Raw genomic sequence first — 21417 nt, 5'->3', positions numbered from 1 at the left:
TAGGTGGCGGGAATGCACCTTTTAAGTTGGTTTGCCAACCGCCATAAAATCCTAGAAGAAGAAGAAGAAGAAGGTTGAATACATTTGGTACATTTTAAATAGTTACTACAGTGTACACTGGTAAGTAGTTTTTCCTTTTAGGTATTTTTAGACTTTAGAGTATAATCTATTATGTAATACAATTTGATTTAAATCTACAAAATAGTACAAAATCTAAAATATAATTTATGATTATATGTTTGTTTTTGGAGTTAGATATGTCCCAGGCATATTCTTCACAGGTCTTGTGAAATTCAGCAAAATACTTATTTTTTTTTTTAAGTTTAAAAGAGCATAAATATATGCAAAATGCACATTTTAAAGAATGTCTTCATTTAAAAAAACAAACAATATATATATTTATTGCACCACTGGGATTGAGAAATCAACAATTAAAGTATTCTGAAATGTACACTATTTTATGCATTCACTCATCTCTATCACTGAGCAACAGGATTAGCAGTTTACTGACAAAGGACTACTAGCAGGTTAAAAAAAACTATCAGTCTAAATATAGAAACATTAAAAGTTGAATGTTATTTTAACTCATGACTACACAATCATATCCATGAAAATATAGTTGAATCAACAGTTCAATCAGCTTAATTTGTTTGAGAAATGTAAAATTCGATGACTAATTCTCATCAGCAGCCTCTCTTCATCTTTTCTTGATCTGTCCAGGAGTGTCTGATTCAAACTTTCTTTAGCATCTTTAAAATTAGGATTCAGCTCCAGGGCTCTCTGAAAGTCACTCTCAGCCTCCTTGAAAAAGCCTTGGGAGGAAAAAAAAAACATACACTGAAATCAAATAGCACCCCTTAGTGGAATAGAACAGATTGACAAAGCAATTTAAACAAAAGCTTTAAGCCGGCTGGGTGGTCTGATCTGGTTTTAGCTAGTCTAGCTGGTCTCCCAGCCTAACCAGAGCCCAAAACCAGCTCAGGTCATCTTAAGAAGGGTTATGGGAATCTTTTTTTCACAAGCACTGAGGTCCCTGTGTAATGGTTAAACTCTGTATCAGTCCTCTGTTATACAGTGGCACTGGCTGTGGATCTGTAGGGCAGAGGTGTAGTCATCCATGGCTTCACAGAAATCCACCCTCAGACACTTCACCTGCCCTCGGTTATTATAGGCAATGGCCAAATCAGCACTGCACTCTCTAGAAAAACATAAAATGTGATTTATTAGCGGAAACATGATCTTAATTTATCAACTAACTCAATGGCAAGCGATCTGTACTTGATGGATTACATGTACTCTGTGCTAATGTTTACCAGTGTCCCTCCTGACTCATTTATTCAAATAAATTTACGGTCGTTAATACCTGGATTTGGTACAAGACTCAATGAATTGTGTGTGTGTATAATTCCCCTGCTCATTTATAATTCTTACCGTTAAACTCGTCATGTGCTTTTTGTAGGATCATGAGCTCGCTGTTCTACATGAGACTCACTGCTCGCGAGTCGCGATTAAAAAAAGAAGCTCATGAATATTTAGTACGTACTGATGTTGTTTTACCTTTTTCCTGGAACGTCCAGTAGTCCCTGAACCCAATTAATATTTACGAGAATAAAATAGTTTGCTGCAATCTGCTTTGTTTCTATGTACTGACGGTCTGCGAGCGTCCCCTTCTGAGATGGAGTGTAATAATTAACTCTGAAAAGTACACTTTCAAAGTGCCACATTAAAGGGTTACTCCATCCCAAAATGAAAATTTTGTCATTAGTCACTTACCCCCATGTCATTCCAAACCCGTAAAAGCTTCGTTTCTTCTTCAGAACACAATTGAAGATATTTTGGATGAAAACGGGGAGGCTTGAGACTGTCCCATAATAGACTGCCAAATAAGTGTCAAGGTTTAGACTTTATTTGACAATTCCTCTCCTCTGTGTCTCTCCAAATCAGCGTAGATTCGCCAAAATGGTGCTAAGCAATAGGCAGATGGTGTACGCTCTTCTGTGTCAGCCACGCCACAAGGACATGTTTTTTTATGTGTATTTACGCTTTGGTTTGAAAGCAAACAACGCATTGGTGCAGCGAGGCTGACACAGAAGAGCGTACGCCAGGGATAGGAAACTTCGGTCCTGGAGGGCCACTGTCCTGCAGAGTTTAGCTCCAACTCTAATTAAACACACCTGAACAAGGCAATCAGTGTTTTTTGGGATTACTAGATAGATACAGGCAGGTGAGTTTTTATGAGGGCTGAAGCTAAACTCTGCAGGATAGTGGCCCTCCAGGACCGGAGTTGCCTATCCCTGGCGTACGCCATCTGCGTACAGCTCAGAATTGCCAAAATGGCGCTATGCTGATTTGGAGAGACACCGAGGAGAGGAATTGGTGAAATAAAGTCTATAATTTAAATCTATAAAATCCCCCAAAACATTTTGGTTAGGCTACCATTAGCCTATTTGATTTTGTATTATATATATATATATATATATATATATATATAATTTAGTTGATGAATATATAAAATATCAAAATACATTTTCACTTTATGTATTTATTACAGCGTAAACATGTGAAATAAGCAGTTGTATGTATCGCACTCAGGTCTACCCTGTATAAAACAGTAGTCCTCTGTGTATCAGATGTTAATACCTTGGTAGGCTAATATACTGTAGCCTATGCAGTGATTACCATATCAAAATAACATAGACGTTGGAACAGGGGGGGCGGGGAACCATAGACGTTGGAACAGGGGGGGCGGGGAGGGCGGCCGCCCCCCCCTCTCTACCCCACCCCTCTAGGGGTCAGCCAGCTGTTTTTTTTCGTTGTTTTTGTTTTCCGTATATATATATATATATATATATATATATATATATATATATATATATATACGGAATATATATATATACAGAATCTGAATTAAAATGTGTTTGATTTAAGCCTACATTTCAAAATTTTGTGTCATAAAATTATATCGCGCATACAGCTCAACTAACGCGATCGTTATAAAGGTGTTTCAACAACAATACACTTCCACTTGCATGTATTTGACAATCGGAATATCAGATATTTCATGCCATAGCTAACACATTTGTGAATATTCTGAATAAAAAAGGAAAAATTAGATAAAAGCAGATCATCATTCATTCGTTCATTTCAGGGGTACTATTTAATTACCATTTGTGCATTTCATTCATTGCGCCTTGACACCAGTTCAAAACTGAGTCCCAAAAGTCCGCGTAAGAAGCATAACACGTACAGACTCCATGTAGGCATATGATTCGCTCTTTTGTTGTTCTGTTTTCTTTCAGGATCAAAAATACAACAAATGAAAGCGTTTATCTGTATTTCCGACTGATGAGAACTATGCATATACATTCATAAATCAGTCGATTTTGTATTTTATTATGAGATATTTTATTCTAATGTGATCAGTGATTCAAGCACTGATGGACCAAAGAGCGCGCATTTCGACATTTGCAGTAAAAACTTGAAATATAAATTCTCAGAAAAGCATTTGATACCAATATATTGAAACGTCTGTTTATATAGGCTACTCTATTAATAAAGGAGTCCAGACATTGGAAAAATATCAGTCCACATGCGTTTTATATTTAATATGAGGGAAATAGACATGCATGCATGCGTGACACAAAAAATCTTTAACTTTTAGGTAGCAAAATATTTTTTAGTAATTCTGTCAATTACACTAAGGTTATTACATTGTCTGCTATATATTTGCTTCTTATTTATTAAATACGGGCAATTGATTGATAAAACATTGACCAGCATTAAGATACAATTTATACAAAATGAAAAACTTTTTAAAAAGAGTTTTCTATAAAACAAAACTTAATGAAGTCTCAAAATCATGTTTTACCAAAAACAGCGCCGTTGCTAGGAGGGCGCCAGCGCCTCTGCCTTTCAGCGCCTATGCCTCGCGAGTGGATGATACCCTGAAGACGCCTAGCAATGGTATACCTTTAGTGGTAGTATACCTTTAGTTAAGTTATACCTGAAGAGTCTTCGTAGCGCGCTAAGAGAAGCCCAGGTATGATGCGTTTCATGCGTAATAGAGATTCCAAAGCGCTCTTCTTTGGTCAGAACCTTGGAGAGCGATCACCTATAAAAATCTACAATACACATAAACTTTTAACAATGCAACAAAATATTTAAAGAGCATCAAGCTATTAAAATCTATATTATGTATACGCACAGATAATATAACAGTAATAAATAGCCTGTTATATACTATAACAGGCTATTTATTAGGTTAAGCAGTGATTGGATAAAGGTTTTTTTTTTTTTTTTTTTTTTTTTTTTATTTAACATTTTTAATTTAAGGCCCACCCACGATTGGTCTGGCCCATCCAAAACCGGAATCCTGGCGCCGTGCCTGGGCCACACTGAGCTGTGCGTAACGGCCACAGACGTGAAAGTGAACGAGTGAACGAGACAGAGGCTGTCCTGTACTGTCTGAAATGGTTAACTCTGTGGCGATGCATGTGCAAAACAGATTTAACTAATCATAAAGTCAATCAGGATACATAACACAGCCTACTATAGGCCTACACTAACACCCCCCCCCCCCCCCCCCCCAACCCCCAAAGAATCCCGCCCCCCCCTCTCACAATATAGTTCCCACGTCCCTGAAACAGACTAGCCTACATACTGCAATCACAAAAACAAACTTTGCACAGAAATTCACCTCTGGGTTTGTCGATACGCACTGACTTACAGCATAACTTTTTTTTTTTTTATATATATGATGGACATGCATAACCTTTTTAACTTTGATGATTGGATGGGGAATTTCTCATCTCCATGCTTACCTGTGAGTGTGAAGTTAGGATTTGAAAATATTTACCAGACCAGTTTTTTTTTTTTGCCCCAGTCTATGATGGAATAGATGGTTTCAGAGACACGTGGAAGGTATAGGTGTACACACAGGGAATGCTTTGAAGAAACTACAGATCATTTATGACCATCACAGTGCGCCAGTCAAGGACAAGACCGCAGAAATATTTCATACTTCAAAAGAATTGTGAAAGTCTCACATTTCAAACATAGAAGCTTGGCTAGGTTTTTAAGAGCTGAGTGGTTTGAAATGTACCAATGGCGCCTGGTGCACCTTCACCTCGATTTCGAGACCTCATATTCTGGCAGATGCATTTTTCAAATGATCTGAATGGTCTTCGCTTACCCTTATGACTCAAATTTTGATGTTTGCTGTGAGAATTAACATGTTACAATGAAGTCTAATGTGAGCAAAGCCTTGAACAGTCCTGATCTCTCCTCTCCAAAAAAATCTTTCATTCTATTTCCTTGCAACCAGATGAATACTTTCTTTGTTTGTTTTAACAGGTGATCGAGAAATATCAGTTGATGTGATCTTGAAAATGCTCCAATTGCAGTAAGTTGTGAATCGATTTTAGATTGAATTTGGGATGAAAGGGATTCTGTCAGACTCTTTATTTTGTTTTTTGAGTCAATTTGTGGGATGTTCAAGTGTTTGTATAGCATATACGTGGGATTAAATGGATGAATATCCTGACCGGGGAATCTCACAAAGCTTGTCTAGAACATGTTTTCGTGCAGTTCACCTTGACAATGATTGTTTAGTCAATGGCTAGTCTGAAGATCTACAGTTGGTCTGTAATGGTTGAGATATTGGTTTAGGCACATCTCACAGTGGCTGCAGACAGACAAGTTCTTCACATCTTACTGTTAAACCTATAGTCTGTCTAGCTGAACTACGTGAAGATGATTCCTGTAGGGACGGCTGTACCATTTCAATACACTGTGAGCTATGAAATCAAAACAAATATTATAAACTGGACAGATACTTTGAGTATTTCAAGTTTTAATATAATGACTATTACTGCTTAATTATAAATATTGTAGACTATAATATGTCTATATTAAATTTGAACTACATGTCTACATAAGATTAAACAATAATATTACATTCCTTCTTTGACACAAACGTAAGCAATAAAAAAATACAACTTTGATAATGACCCCTAGTAAAATTGGTTACAATATGTTGTATAATTTAGTCTATTTAAATGAAAAGATTACTTTTGACCATTTCTGGGGAGCAAAAGAACATCATTATACATACATTCCAGCCCGTCATGCACTATTTAAGCTCTTACGATATTAATTCATATTTGAATATGGTTAATATTCTTTTTTTTTTTTGGGATCTGTAAACATTTGTGAACGTGGTTTAAGAAACATCATTTAAACATCAGCCACTGTGATCCATTTTTGAAGCCATAAAGAGGTTCATGCAATCAATGTGGCCTTTGAAGCAGAAGTCGTCTTGTTGTCTATTGCTCCATATCCACTCCAGCAATCACTGAAAGTTCAAAGAAAATATTGACCCTGATGAACAGAACAGAAGATGTCAATTTTTAAACATTTAATCATTAGAAATCAAGTCAGAGTATCGATGCTTACCAAGAACTGCTCCGTTACATGCTTCCCAGCATGTTTTCCATTTGCTCAACCTTTCTTATGACAGCAGCAAGTATAATGACTGTTAAGGTAAAGGGGTTGAATTACACCGTTTTCAGAAACAAATCATAAAGTCATAAAACTTTTTATAAAGAATGAAGATGTGTGAGTTTTGTGTGAATTGTTCTTTTAAGAGAGATGACTTGCATTACATTCATCATGGGCAATGTTGCTCCACTAAATTCCCCAATGTACTTTAAGCATAAAAGTTTGTTTCAGGATTTAGGAAGGATATGTTTGCCGTTGAGGTCCTGTAGGGAGGTTTGTGTCTGCCTCTGGAAAGCCAGTCGGGCCTCACACATGCAGGGGTCCTGAACGATCTCCACCTTCACCTCTACACATCACAAACAACAAACATCACAGAAATACCTCGCAAAAGTTGATTTGAATTAAGGGTAATTATAGATCAAAATATCTACCCCACAAGCACAAAGTGAAAGTTTCTTAGAAAATATGTAACACTTTGCAACAAAGTTCATGCAATGTTATACTTTTCTGAATTTCTCACAACATTGTGAGAGTGTTACATAATATGAGATATGAGTTTGCATCGATGTTGAATCAGTGTTCAACTGACTCAACATGTCAGAAATTACAAGACACTGACAGATGAAGCTTTCCCTAGTGAATCCAATTTATTTTAATGAATGATTTCTGAAACATCATGACTAAAATAATGGCCGCTGAAAATTCAGCGTTACCATCACAGGAATAAATAGAAACATGTCTTTCAAATTTAAATAATATTTCACAATATTAAGTTTTTTTTTTTTTTTTTTTTTTAAATAATTGCAGCCTTGGTGAACATAAAAGCATGCTTCTATGAAACATTAGGAAAAACATTCAAACAAATTTTAAATTCATGTTAAAAACTCTTTTTGGTTCTTGAAAGTTATATATTACTCACCATATAATGTACCATCATGTGGCGAATACTACTGTTTCAGTGCTGCTTGTTTGATTATTTTTCCCAATTTTGGATGGCTGCTGGATTCAATATTTCCAATATTGATGTCTATTGGACAAACTTTTTTTTTTTTAGGTATTATTCATACCCACAGCACATGAAGTGAATGATAATAGAAGTAATAGTTCCTCTCTGAGCTCTTACGTTTTTTGGAACATGATTTCTTGTCTTCTTGCAACACAAAACCCCCCTGGCACTCACAGTGATAGGAAGCATTATCATTGACGCAAATGTGTTCACATTCATGACCCAGCACACAGTAGTCCAGACCTGCAATAAGTTAAAACTCTAGAGCCCTGAAGCTAACAAAGCTCAGCAGCGTATGACAGACAACACAACTTAATTATATTATAGCTCTAATTATTCATTTTTTCTCCTTAAGAATATATTACATTTAGGACAAAGATTTCTCAGCTAGCTACAGAAACCTATCATAAAATGGTATGACAGCAATACCATTTATGACGGTCTTAAGCGGAAAACTCACTGGCACTACCATCACCATCAGCGTCACTGGCTTTGAAACATGATTTCTTGTCCTGTATCAAGACAAAACCAGGAGGACACGTGCAGTAATATGAAGAACCACTGGAGACGCATGCGTGTTGGCAGTCATGGCCCAACGCACAGGCATCCACACCTGAAAAAAGTCATAGTGTTGACCAAAAGGTGGGGGATTTCAGAATATCCACTGGGACATTATAAATATCTCTAAAATAATATTAATAGCAATCTGATCACAAGCTAGGTCTAATCATTTGATGGGATTTAATTTGATGTTTTTAGATCACAAAATGGTATGAATGAAGTCATAGTCATTTCTGATCGTAACTTACTAGCACTACCTTCACCATTTTGGTTGCCATCATTCTTTTTGTTTCGGTCCCCCTTGTGTACACTGTCACCATTTCCGTAAGCGCCAGCGCCTCTAATGGAGCATGTTTGCATGTCGATGTTCAAGACAAAGCCTGAGCGGCATTTGCAGTGATATGAGTTGCCACTGCTCACACAAATGTGTTGACAGCTGTGTCCAATTTCACAGGCATCCATATCTAGAATAAGCCATAGGACTTTTACAGTAACACTGGCAATATTGTGCAAGGTGATTTCCTTAAAAACAAACAAGTAAAACACCTGGGATTTTCCATTGAAGGCTTTGGGGATTTAATACACGTGTGGAAAATGTCATTATAGCCAAGCTTATCATCTGATTTGAAGCAAAAAGCAAAAAGCAAAAAAAAAAAAAAACAATTCGATACTAACACCAACTTATCAATGAGATTGTTGGAAATAATTGGAAAAATAAAAGCTTTGAACACTGCACTGCAAATAATAATCTTGTTCCCAATGATTCTCCCCTCCTTCCAAGTTTTCTAAAATACATATAAAAATGATTGAACAAGATACATTTACTTCACAAGCAAGACTGTATAAAATATTAAGACTTTTTACACATTTTTAATAAAACAAGTTTAAAATCTCCCAGTGCAGAATTACAATATACACTAACATTCTATATACAATCTATGTAAACAAATCTTAATATTTGATGCGATATTTCTTTTTAAGTAAATTGATCTTATTTTAAGAATTTGTACATGATTTTGAACCCAGCATTTTCAAGCCAACACATGACCAATACATCTATGTGCCATCAGCTCCATTTGCCCTATATGAAAAACAATCTGTTTCTAAAAATGTAGCTATGGTTGTCATCTGTCTGAGATGTACAGCAACACTGACACTGTACTGCACGAAACAGTACAGAACAAGAAAGTCCACAGTAATTCAACAGTGATTTTGAATGGGTTGAATCAGTGGCTAGAATGTCAGAATTCAGCTGCTAGTGAGCTAGACTGTAGAACAAAAATAATTACATCGCACACATTTAGCTAAATTACAGCTTGTCCCAAACCCTAGTGAGCTGCCTTGAAACAAGGTATTTGAAAGTGCAAAGGCTGTTCCAAAACCTCAGCTACAAGATTATGGTGCCTTCTAAAATATCATTCGGGCCAAAATCTAAGGCAGCAGCACATTCATACATATAGCTAATAAACATAGACATCTTTAACAAATATTTATTTTATTATTTTTTTTTATTCTCATGAAGTTGTGCATGCTAACATTGGACTCTTTTGTGTCAAGTCTCCTGTATGCTTTATGTGAAGAGCACTATCTATGTGAAAGTCCAAATCCATCACTTCTGCGTTTGCATGACTGTTAGAATGCTGCTTATGTATGCAGTAGACAGCATGGCAGCTCACTAGGTTTTGGAACAAAGTTTACATGTTTATGTAACTTGTAACTTAGCACATACAATAAAATGAATGATATCTCATGATATCATGTAATACAATCAGAACACAAGTAACGTAAAAAAAAAAAATGGCAAGCTATTGCTAGCTAAACAGGTTAGTTAAATAGCATTGCAAGCATTGTTGCAATGTAAGCATTCTCTATTATTAAGCTTAAATTAGTCACTGTTAGAGAAACTCAAATATGTTTTTACTAAGTATGTCTTCAAAATCTAAAGTAAAGCAGTAAGCATAATCTGCTGGCTCTTACGTTTTAGGGAACATGTTTTCTGGTCCTCGTTCAAAATATAGCCCTTCCGGCACTTGCAGTAAAAGGAGGAGCCACTGCTGACACATATGTGCTCACAGTCATGTCCCATTGCACAGGCGTCCATACCTGAAACAAGCTTTCATTACTCGACTGGAGCGAGGAGGCCACTCTAGCAAGATGAAGTTTACTGGCAAGCAACTGTCTGGATTTCTTAAATAAAAAAAAGGGCTTGTACTAAATGCCAGTAAAGTCCCTTAAAGACACAACAGAAACTTTATGGGACTTCTTTTGGGTCTTATGTGCTAAAATTACTCAAATTATGTGTTCTTAGTTGGCATAGCATTTAGCATCATATCAGTGTTATGGTTCTAGCTGGCAGCTGCACTAAGCAAATTGTTTGTACACTTTGAAGGCGTAACTAGCAAGCACTTTTCTAGCGCACCACTTGATTAAGCAATTTTTATGTCCAAAAGATCGACTCTTGCCCTGAAAAAGACAAACAATTTTAATTATCCACAAACAGTCAAATATTCAAGGCTTTCAATTATCAGAGGTTTCTATGAAAAACATACTTGAAGTACACTAATCTCACAACAATTGTGAAAAGACATTGACAATATTAAATACCAAGAGCATTCCATTCCAAGACCTTCATTCCACAAAAATAAGATGCAAAGCACAAATATTAGCAGATTCAAAGCATTCAAAGCAAATGCTTCTTTGAATGATTGGTGGACTTTATTTTTGAGCACTCACATACTGAAGAAAGATTTCTTTCAGAATGTGTAGCGATCCAATGATTCAAACTTCTGGAAAACAAGATTACCTTGAAAGATATAATTAATGCATGTTGAATTGTATTCATGTCTGACCCGTTGAACTGTTTTCCAGAGAATGAATCATCACCCACTTCCAAGAATTGAGATATATTTTGTAAACAAGAAAGACATAGAGCCCCATCCCCCCTTTTCTGCATTAACCCTACCGCACAATGTCTCCCGGAACTTTGAGGTGAGCTTCTCAATGACACCGTAGGTCTCCACGTAGAACACATGGTCCTCAAGTGGATTGCTGGCCATGAGCTTCAGTGACTGCATGTCAGCCCTGTCCACTCCGACTGCGTAAATCTCAATCCCTGAAGCTCGTGCTGCAGCCGACACCTCCTCGACTTGGTCTTGAGGACGTCCATCGGTGACAATGATGGCAACCTTTGAGATGTTCTTCGATTTAGGCCGCGCTCCAGACTTCTCAGTGAAGGCTTCATCCATGGCTTTCTTGATGGCCATACCAGTCATGGTTCCTGCAGCCAAGGGTTCGATGCGGTTGATGGCTTGCTTTATAGAGTTCTTCGTAAGATGGTTTTTCAGCAGGAACTCAATTTTGACCGTGCTGGCATAGTTCACCACTGCAACACGTGTGGCATCGGAGCCAACATCAAGAGTGTCCACCATGTCAGCCAGGAAGATCTTGACCTTCTCAAACTCACCTGGACGCACGCTACGTGAGCTGTCAATGATGAAGACTAGGTCCAGTGGGCGGCTCCTACAATGTGGATCTGTTGCTGAGAGTTGAGCAGAGATTGTTAAGCACTTTGGAAGCTGTTACTCATTGTCAATATGATATAATGATTTAGAACGGTGACGGTATATGGTTTGCCCCAATGGAATGTTAAATGTGAGTAAAGCATATTCTTTGCATGCAAACAAAAGGATTAGTCGGATTAGATTAGTCAGTTAACTAAAAATGAGTGTGGTCACTTTTAAAATGCCTTTTAAAACAAATCCCATTCGATCTCAGCAAAATGGCATACTTTATCATTTTCTGATCTGCAAGGTACAAAAGGAACAGGAAAAACCACGACTAAGTAAAACTGGGGCCTTAATGTCATTTTGCTTTGTCCACCTTTGAAACAAAAAACCTTAAGATCCCTTCTGCTTTTGTGTGACGTGTGTCCAGTCCTGCTCCTGGAAAGCCACTGTCCTGCAGAGTTTAGGTCTAATCCTGATTAAACACACCTGAACCAGCTAAACAAGGTCTTCAGGATTAGTAAAAACTTCAAGGCAGGTGTGTTGGGGCTAAACTTTGCAGGACATTGTCCCTCAAGGAAAAGGATTGGATACCCCAGCATGAACAGATGGTGGGTTAAACGAAGGAGTGCAGTATACATGGAATTATACCTGTCCTCTCTGTGATGGCTATCCTGCCGTGGGTAATAATCCTGCCTAGTGCCTCTGGTAATGATTCTTGTGGCACAGTAGACATTGGTGGAAACTGTGCCTCTTGTGTCAAACTGGATGTTGACAGGGATTGGGATGAGATCCTTTGGGAAAATGGCCCTGATCTATGACTGTACACTGGGACAGGCTGGGGTGAAGTGCTTTGGGAATATGTTTCTGGTATAAGTGTGGATATAGGCAGGGATTCTAGGAAGGCATTTTGGTCATATGGCTCTAACACAGATTGTGGTGGGATTCCTTGAGAATATGGGCCTCCAGTACAATTGAACTTTGGCAAAGGTGGGAATAAAGTGCTCTGGTAGTATATCTCTGGTGTACGGGTGGGTGATGGCAGGGATTGGGGTAAAGTGACTTGTGAATTTGGTTCTTGCGCCAATGTTGAGAAGGATTATGGCATAGGTTTTTGAGGCAGGGAGAGATTCAAAGATTGTGAGGCTGTCATTGATGGCTTTGACTGGCGAAAACCTGTCTCAGGAGCAACCGTTGGAATGGTTGACTGGTTATCTGTTGATTGCTCCAGAAGAACCACTGATTTTTCTGGACATATATACAATTCTTGTGGAACAACAAGTGGTTGATTTGACACCATGGTTGACACGCCTGTACTTTCCCCTGATTCTCCTGTAACTACAACTGTTTGTTCTGGATCTTAAACTTTTCGGCAAACTACTGGTGCCCATTCACCTCTCAGGTGCATGCGTGCCACAGGTGGAGAATGGTCATTATTATTTATATTATGCACCTTTGTGGTTGGTGTGTCTTTGAGCCAGTCATAAACTTTGGGTTGAGAAGGAGCTGTGGGTCCTGGATAAGCTACTGGGATAAGATGGGGCAAAATCTTCCTCCTCTGTTTGTTAGGGTGACCAGGTCCATCTAACCAGTATTTACTCCTGTATACCATGGACCATCAAAAGTTTGAAGCGGAACAGGAAATTAGCCAAACAGAAAGTCAGACAAACAATTACAACTGGCATTGTTTGCAATACATGCCTTAATTCCTCTATTATAATAACATTTTACAATACATGCCACTCACAGATATTACACGAATGCTTTTTTTTAGGATTCATGCACTTAAAGGGATAGTTCACACAAAAATAACTTACCCTCTATATTTACTCACCCTCATGTCATTCCAAACCTGTATGTATTTGTATCTTCTGCAGAACACAAAAGAAGATTTTTGAAGAGCATTGGGGTCCATCGACATTGGAACCCATTGACTTTAATTGTTTGGACAAAAGAGACTTTTCAAAATATGTATCTTGTGTTCCACAGATGCAAATCATACAGGTTGAGCAAATAAAGACTTTTTTTTTTAAATTTTGGGTGAACTACCTCTTCAGTGCTTAAATGTGGATGTATTTTATTTCACATTTGATGTTATAAATGCACTAGACAAATTTCTAACACTGTGCATTTTGCTAGAAATGTAATTACATTCATATTCCTGTTACAGCATGCACAAAGTCAACAAATCATTTTTGTAGTGCATCAAAGAAAGTAATGAAACCATTAATGTTCCATTGTAGTGATGCAGTTCAAGATACAATGCAAACATTGAACTGAGAAACATTTTAAACTTAGAAAATGGTTTAAGATCAGAACCTTACCTGCTGGGCTCAGTGTCCGTTGTGGAACCGCATTATTTCTTCTTTGTGCGTAAGTCTGTGCTAAAATGTGGGATGGATTGTTAAGGTCATAGGATTCACAGAGATCGGCCAGCAGAAAAGAGAGGCAATATACCAAACTCCCAATGAAGGACTTCATTGTTTCTCGGTTCTTCTCAAGTATTCAAGTTTGTGAGCGGTCCTCTTGACAGACACCAGTATGATTGTGACGGCATCCTAGACTGCACATTTAAAGGGCTGACAAGAAACGTGTCAGATTTTTGTCCAATCCAAATACAGAAGGGGGAGTCACACCTCAAATTACAAGGAAACTGAATTTTAAGAGTTACAGAGAAGGCACATTAAGTAATACTAATGAACCAATGTACACTGGGGGAAAACAGTCTGATAGCAGACTTTTGTTTTGAAATATTTATTGAAGTAATTAGATTACAGAACATGTACAAGAAAAGAAACAGACCACAAACTAAAATAACATGCATCCATTGATTAATACAGCACTAGCGGTTACCTTTTTTAACACTATATCATTGTCGTTCATGTGAGGATTCTTCTTGCGTGTTACCCAGTAGTTACCATGACAACAGATCACTGTGACGGCTGCTAACATGATGGTGCACAATGGTTCAATGGATGGAAAACACAAACACACACACACTAATTATATAAACAAGATAAAAAGTGCTTTGAGCTCTTTCACTTTTTAAAGGATGAAAGTCTTACGTCCACTAATAAAGTACACAATGGAAAATAATTTTTTTAACCATCCCACTGGATTGTCTAAACAGATTTTTAATCTAACAAAACAGATTTATTAGTCAAGGTGATTCTAAATGCAAGTGCCCTGTCATGTTGTATGGCAATGTTGATTTTCACAACAGTTCTTCTACTATGACAATCAGGAAAAAACACAGCACTGAAAAGCATGGAAAAATAAAGATCTCAAGGTGGCAAGTAAAGTGAAAGCTTTCATTGGTAAAAATGTCAAACGGCAGATTACCTGCCCCATCTCAAGAATCATTTCATTAGTGATTGACTATGAACTATATAATTCTGTCATAAGCACAATTTATTGCAGAGCCCGAGTCATGATGTCCACAAAAGAGAATAGCATATCATATCTCAGATACAACATTAAGTAATTACAATAAATCTTGCCACAACCGATCTATTAGCCAACACCGTACCACTTCAACCGTTTTTCGTATAGTTTTACAAAAATAGATCTGCAGTGATGAGCTGTTACGAGAGTCATGCGAAAGAAATAGTCACGGATAAGTCTATGCAAATATGTAAGCTGCTGATGTGATGAGTGGACGCTGGGAGTCTAAACACCCTCCATGTGTTGAAATGGAAGGCAGGATCGAAAGGCAAAGATGGGTGTCTGCACTGGCTTTTACTGAAGAAACCAGCCAGGGGAATTCAAGCTGGCATGTAAGGAGGAGGAGGCTCCTTCGCTGGCATTGTCATGGCCATTTCATAGGTGGGAAGGATGTACTATGATAAAGAGAAGATGCCATTAAAATGAAACCAATCTGAAGCTACACAACACACTTTCCTGTGGTAGAAAACAAAAACGATACAGCTGGTGTTCTACTGAGGAGTGCCAGAAAAAAAACAATTGCTCAAAACCTCTTTTGGAGGCAAAGAGTGGCCTCTACTGTAGCAGAGTGAATGGTGCATCTTAAGGGGCTACATTTTTTGCTTCTGAGAGAGGTTAAGATGCTCTCCTTTTCAGAACAAAAAATGAAATAATTTTATCTGTTCCCATCATCCACTAGCACAACAGATTAGGGCTGTTACTGTTTACTAAAACTATTAAAAACATCTTCAGTAATTTAAATACAGCTAAAATAAAAGGCAAAAGGCAAAATTAGAAAACCTCACTTGGCAACTAACTGAAATAAGTTTTAAGTACTACAAATTACTAAAACTGAAAATACAAATGAATAAAAAACTAATACAAATGTCAAACATAACAAAATTACTAAAACTTCAATAAATTAATAAATGCTATACTATAACACAGTATATAAATAATAATACTAAAACAACATTTGTACAGATAACACACCTGTGCATAAACACTTTTTTCTTCAGAATAATGTACATTAATGAACTTTACACAAAAAGACCAACAACATACTTTAAAGAAAGTAGGGTGAAGCTTGATCTCCATGTTTTAGGATATCAGTCAAAAAACAACTTTGCACTAATCTAAGCACTACGTCAATAATACATTTTTAATTAATACAGTCTAAGTATGACTGTATAAAGTATAAACCTTGTTAATGATGCAGTGCTTGGATTGGTACAGTGTTGTTGTTGTTGACTTTGTCATGTTTAATACCTAATTACTTTCTCTAATGATAATTATTATTTTTAGATTTAGTCTAATTACAATATTGTAATCTAATATCATCTTTTCAAATGTAACCTAGAATCAGGCTGGGAAGCCTGTTAAAATGGACATACCTGAGGTGGGGTATCAAAAGCAGGATAGACAGCAATCTCTGGAGTGTTCCTGTTGTTTATGTACTTATAGCAGTTCCAAACACAGTTGATCAAGTAGGCCTGGAAAAAATTAATAAATAAATAAACACAATCAAATAACAATCTGTGTCTTAAAAATAAGACATATAACCGGTTCAGTGTCTGAAAAATCAGGTGAGGTTCATATATCTACCTTAAGGAAAATGAGAATGGCAAAGAAGATGAGCACAAACAGCAGGAGACAGCTGGAGTCCAGAGAGAGCAGGTTGTCTTTGTATGGGAAGTCCGGCTAAAAGAGACAGAGATATTTTTTATTTTAATTTAAGAATTTTTCCATTAACCTTTAGTGTCAGAGGCTCAAGAGACATGCAGTCAGCAGTGGCAGCAGACGGCAGACTGACCAGCTGGTCCAGGTAGTCCTTGATTCTGGGCAGGTACGTGAGGGAGCTGATGGCCACCAGGCAGCTCAGCGCAAAGTCAAACAGCTGGTAGCAAAAGAACGGGATGAGCCAGCCATCACGATTCTAAGAGGGAGGGAAAAATAACAGTCATGACATGAGGTGGGCCTTGCCCTTTCATTTTTAGATGGTTTCTCACCATTTTAATGCTGATGCAAGCCTTTTCCTAAAACTCCAGGAAATCATGAATCATCCGGTTTTTAAGCTAATACGAGAAGCTGTGCTGAATAACTAAGCTCAGAGAATACTTAACATGGAAAGGAAGCTATTAGCAAGGCCGTGACTCTACTGGAATAGCATTTCACTGCCTTTGAGGCCTAAAACTTGTGGTCAGAGGATACTCAGGGTTAAAACACATTTAAGCTTAATATCCATTCGAGGTAAAAAGCTCAGGTATGGCAAATGTGCATTGACAGCAGAAACTACTACACAACAAAAGTTCACTGATCCAACCTGTTTCTTAAAGATGACTTCAAGCAAGACTGTGAAGTACAGATGAACACAGTGGTGAAATGCATTATTCTATTCTAGAATACATGACCACATCAAACGTTTGGGGAAAAACTGATGCATTTTATTGTATTGCCTTTAAATGTCAAAGAATGTTTACAATGTTCAATGCTCATTATATGCAATGTGTGATGTTACATCATAACAACCCCTTTAACCCTCATGCTGTGTTCCTGTCATTTTCTCAAAACATTTTTGATTTATTTTGTACTTTTTTGGGGGAATGGATTTTTTTCCCCCTTGTGGACACATGTAGTGTTCCCAGTCAAAAATGACCAGCCTACTAAGAATTGCTAATATATTTCTTGTTATGCTATAGTATTGCCAAGATTTAAGATATGGTGACAATATATCATAATAATGAGAAATCAAAAAGGCTGGTAATTTTTGACACACGAAAAAAAAATTAGGTAAAGGATTTTCAGCACAGCAAAAGGATTAAAGGTGCTAAAATGATTTTTTATTTTATTCAACGTAAAATAATTAGCACAGGTGTTGCAATTTATAGAAACTTACAGTAATAGCCCCATACACCATCATGGCACTAATGGTGAGCATAAGGAGAGAGATGGCAAAGCCCACACAAGCATTCTCTGTGGGGTAAAAGACAAATTGTGTCATTCTAGAGATCATAAATATAAATAAAATAAACAAAAACTGTAAAAAATATATAAAAACTGCAAAAAAGTAGAATTACATGGCACTGTATTAGTATTAAATACAAATTTACAGCATTTAATTATCAAAAATATCTAATGAACGTACCAGACATCCTGTCTGAGGCAAAGTAATGCTCAATAACCTCATACTGCAGGTCAACAGTAGGGACGTTCTCAGGGTGAGTTACTGCCACAGTCAACAGAATACCCATCAACAGGTTCACCACTTAAGAGTGAGATTATATTAGTAAAGAAAGTACAGATGGGATAGTAGAACATAATATTTAACCAGCCTTATAAATAAAACCAAATTTTCAAATCATTCACTGTGTCATGTGACTTCCTGAACAATTTGTTAGTGCAATTCAAAAGGACTGAAAAGAGGTCAAGGTCTTAAAACATTTGCTTGCCAATCTTTACTAAGAATATATAATAATAATAATATAAAAATAATCTGCCTAAATTAAAACCAGTCAATCTTAAATGGAAACATGTGGACTGGTTTTTCTGGAAACACCAAGGTCCAGACTTTGCCTTAAATTATTTACAATTACATTTTCCACTGACAGTTAAAGACAGATTAATTTGTAAATGCCAGTGCCATTTTATTCAAAAGTATTCATAAACCTTGCCAGGCAACAGTTTGTTTAAAATCTAGTTGACACCCTAATTACTATATATACTATTATTACAAATAAAGCTACCCTCTAATATAAGCTAATAGCTATATAATTCGAGATAATTTACTTTATCTAAATGTATTTTGTGCAAATTAACAATGAACTGAATGTCAAACCCATGACAGTCAGTGTTGGGGAGTAACTAGTTACATGTAACAGAGTAACGTAAAATAAATGTAACTGTAATCTGTCGAAAAAATGTGTAATTAAATTAGTTACTTAATAAAATGTTAACAATTACAAAGGGGGTTGCCTCTGAATATTTTCACACACACACACAAACTTTTTTGCTAACTTAGTGAAGACACTTTATAGACTTCCGTTGATTTTATATTAGGTTAATGATATTTTCTATCAGCTAACCCAACCCCTAAAAAAACAAAACATAGTTTTTACTTAAATCGAGTGTTTTGGACGTTTCTCTGTTTCCAAGCATTTATAAACGTCCTCACTATGTCCCCATATATAAAATGTCCTCATTTGTGAGTTGTCACAATCTTCCACTATTTAAGTGAGGACATTTGGTCCTCACAATTATTGTTAAACCAGTACACACACACACACACACACACACACAAACTTAATTGATTTCTTTCCCCTAATGCATTGACTGTTCTAAAATATGAGCCACCAATGTTTAAAAGTTTAGGACACAGAATAGGACACATGCTTATTTGATAACTTTATTTATTTTTTAAGATCAACTGTTTTTTCCAAGGCACTAGTGTTTCCTGACATTTGCTATGCAAAGATTTGATTTCAAAAACAGTATCACAGCTATTAAAATATATCTTGTTATGATTTCAAGTAAAAAGAGGTGCTAAAGTCTGATTTTGTGGTGGTTGTGATTGAAAATTACATTTTTATAATATTAATTCAAGTGGATTTGTGAAGATTTTGAAAGTCTGACAATAATCAGTGTTGAATTCTACTGTAAGGTTAACCCTGCCTGGTTTTCAAAGAGTTGAAAACATTCATTAGATATTTAGAAAAGTAATCAAAAAGTAATGTTACACTACTTTAAAATAATTATAACAGTTACACTACTTATTACATTTTAACTGGGGTAACTTGTAATCTGTAACCTATTAATTACATTTTCCAAAGTAACCTTGCCAACACTGATGACTGTCTACTCAACTCAACCTCCGGCCTCAGCTAGCGGTTAGCTGGTTAGCTGTCTACACATAGACGATAAATAATAAACACTTAAAAATAACCGCCACATCAACTTATCCTACTTCAATAAGCAGACAAGGTTCTTACAACTTGTTTAACAAACGTAAAACAGGTCTAATCACGTTTGCGTGCCTTATTTGTTGATAGTTCCAATTCAAAACATCGAGTTAAGTTAGCTTAGCAGTCGTTAACACTGAGCTAACGCTGCAGAGCCATAAAACATCAACAAAGACGCACTTTAAAACACGGACACACTTCTAAACTACGGGAGGAAAGTCTACTGATGTATTTCATTTGTGTTTGAAACTACAAGACTATGTTTAATGAATGTTTTACGCCTCGTACCATGTACCAGGTACCCAGGATGATGGTTCCAGTCCGCACGTGACAGCAGCCGCAGCAGCGCGCGCTGTACAGTCGGTCTCGAGACGGTTTGAAACGCATGTCGCTCTCGGTGCTTTGAAGAAACATCGAGAAAAAGAGACGAGATGAGCCTCCCCTGTCAAAAACAACAGCCACAATAGCAGCGCTCGCTCTTTCTAGCCCCCAGACGGCTGAGAAACAATGGGGGCGTGGTCAAATATAGCGATGCCCGACTCGTGAATGAATCATTCTTTTGAATCGGATCTTTTTAATACATCGGTAGTACCAAAGACATGTGTCTATTTGTCTATTATGGGTAGAACCGGTTCACAAAATTGAAGCGGTCAGGTCTGAGCAGGAATCGTACTGAATGAATCGCTCGTGAGTCGAACTGAATTCTTTTTATGGATCGGACTGAACCGAGTGATTCTCGAGTGAGCATCGCACTAACTGACTGAACCTTCAACCGAGGATTTGACTGATTGCGTTACAAATATATGTTCATATAGATTTATTCATGTTTAAATAAATATAGAAACGAATCACATATATGTTTCATTTTGTATAGGTTCTTTAAGCTAACAGTCGTTTAGAACCGAGTCGCGCAAAGGAATCACTAACACATCACTACTGAATCATGTGTGAAAAACGGGGCGTGGCTAGACGGATCACGCGTGGAAATGGGACTTTGTCAGAGTTTAATCACGCATGGCTGCGCTTACATTTATTACTGCACTGGTGGGTCCTTAAGGAGAAATCGCACGGGAGGAGGATGATGTGCATGAACTCATCCAGCTGAAGACAGACGAAGCTCAGGGCTGGATGCTTTTCTCGGAAAAGCTTTTATGAGAGCTGTTATATAATAGATAAGATGTTGTAAATTATGTAAGAAATCAGGTGATATACCAGTGATAGACAGTGGCAGCTTATGTGTGACTGCTAACAGTACAATTTTAGGGTATAATGCAGTCTGATCTTCCAAAAGACCAATATATTATTATTATTATTTACTAGACAGTTTTATACACCTATTCTGTTGTCTCCAAATATATTTGGTAGAATATAGCTAATAATAATTTAAAGAATGGATTTTTGCAAATTCTTTCTTAAGGATGCTGACCGGTGGTTGAGGAAATTATCATCTTTGGTGCAGAAATAGGCCTTA

At 37.0% G+C, this 21417-nt stretch overlaps 2 protein-coding genes across 4 annotated transcripts; both read right to left on the bottom strand.

Annotated features, from left to right (window-relative positions):
• Positions 1 to 5844: 5844 nt before the first annotated feature.
• LOC109113639 (matrilin-3-like) lies at positions 5845 to 14198 on the bottom strand. 3 transcript variants are annotated; one of them, XM_019126460.2, is made up of 6 exons: positions 13893 to 14198; positions 11028 to 11603; positions 10043 to 10168; positions 6746 to 6844; positions 6454 to 6523; positions 5845 to 6378 (listed from the first exon to the last, which is right to left on the bottom strand). In XM_019126460.2, exons 1-5 carry the CDS (start codon positions 14047 to 14049, stop codon positions 6468 to 6470), a joined length of 1014 nt encoding a protein of 337 aa, XP_018982005.2. In that variant the 5' UTR covers positions 14050 to 14198; the 3' UTR covers positions 5845 to 6378; positions 6454 to 6467. The 3 variants fall into 3 exon arrangements, with proteins under 3 accessions (XP_018982005.2, XP_042634341.1, XP_042634342.1); XM_042778407.1 differs by having other exon boundaries at positions 5845 to 6352; XM_042778408.1 differs by lacking the exon at positions 10043 to 10168.
• A 108-nt stretch (positions 14199 to 14306) lies between these two features.
• On the bottom strand, positions 14307 to 20472 carry LOC109113637 (lysosomal-associated transmembrane protein 4A-like). The gene is made up of 7 exons (XM_019126458.2): positions 20235 to 20472; positions 18137 to 18257; positions 17888 to 17964; positions 16805 to 16927; positions 16597 to 16692; positions 16386 to 16484; positions 14307 to 15407 (listed from the first exon to the last, which is right to left on the bottom strand). The coding sequence occupies exons 1-7, from the start codon at positions 20358 to 20360 to the stop codon at positions 15333 to 15335; spliced, it is 717 nt and encodes a 238-aa protein (XP_018982003.1). The 5' UTR covers positions 20361 to 20472; the 3' UTR covers positions 14307 to 15332.
• Between the last annotated feature and the right edge of the window lie 945 nt (positions 20473 to 21417).

Source organism: Cyprinus carpio, chromosome A20 (genome assembly GCF_018340385.1).
Source record: "Cyprinus carpio isolate SPL01 chromosome A20, ASM1834038v1, whole genome shotgun sequence".
Lineage (NCBI taxonomy): Eukaryota > Metazoa > Chordata > Actinopteri > Cypriniformes > Cyprinidae > Cyprinus > Cyprinus carpio.
The sequence above is the reverse complement of the archived record's forward strand: the minus strand, read 5'-3'. Positions and strand labels throughout refer to the sequence as shown.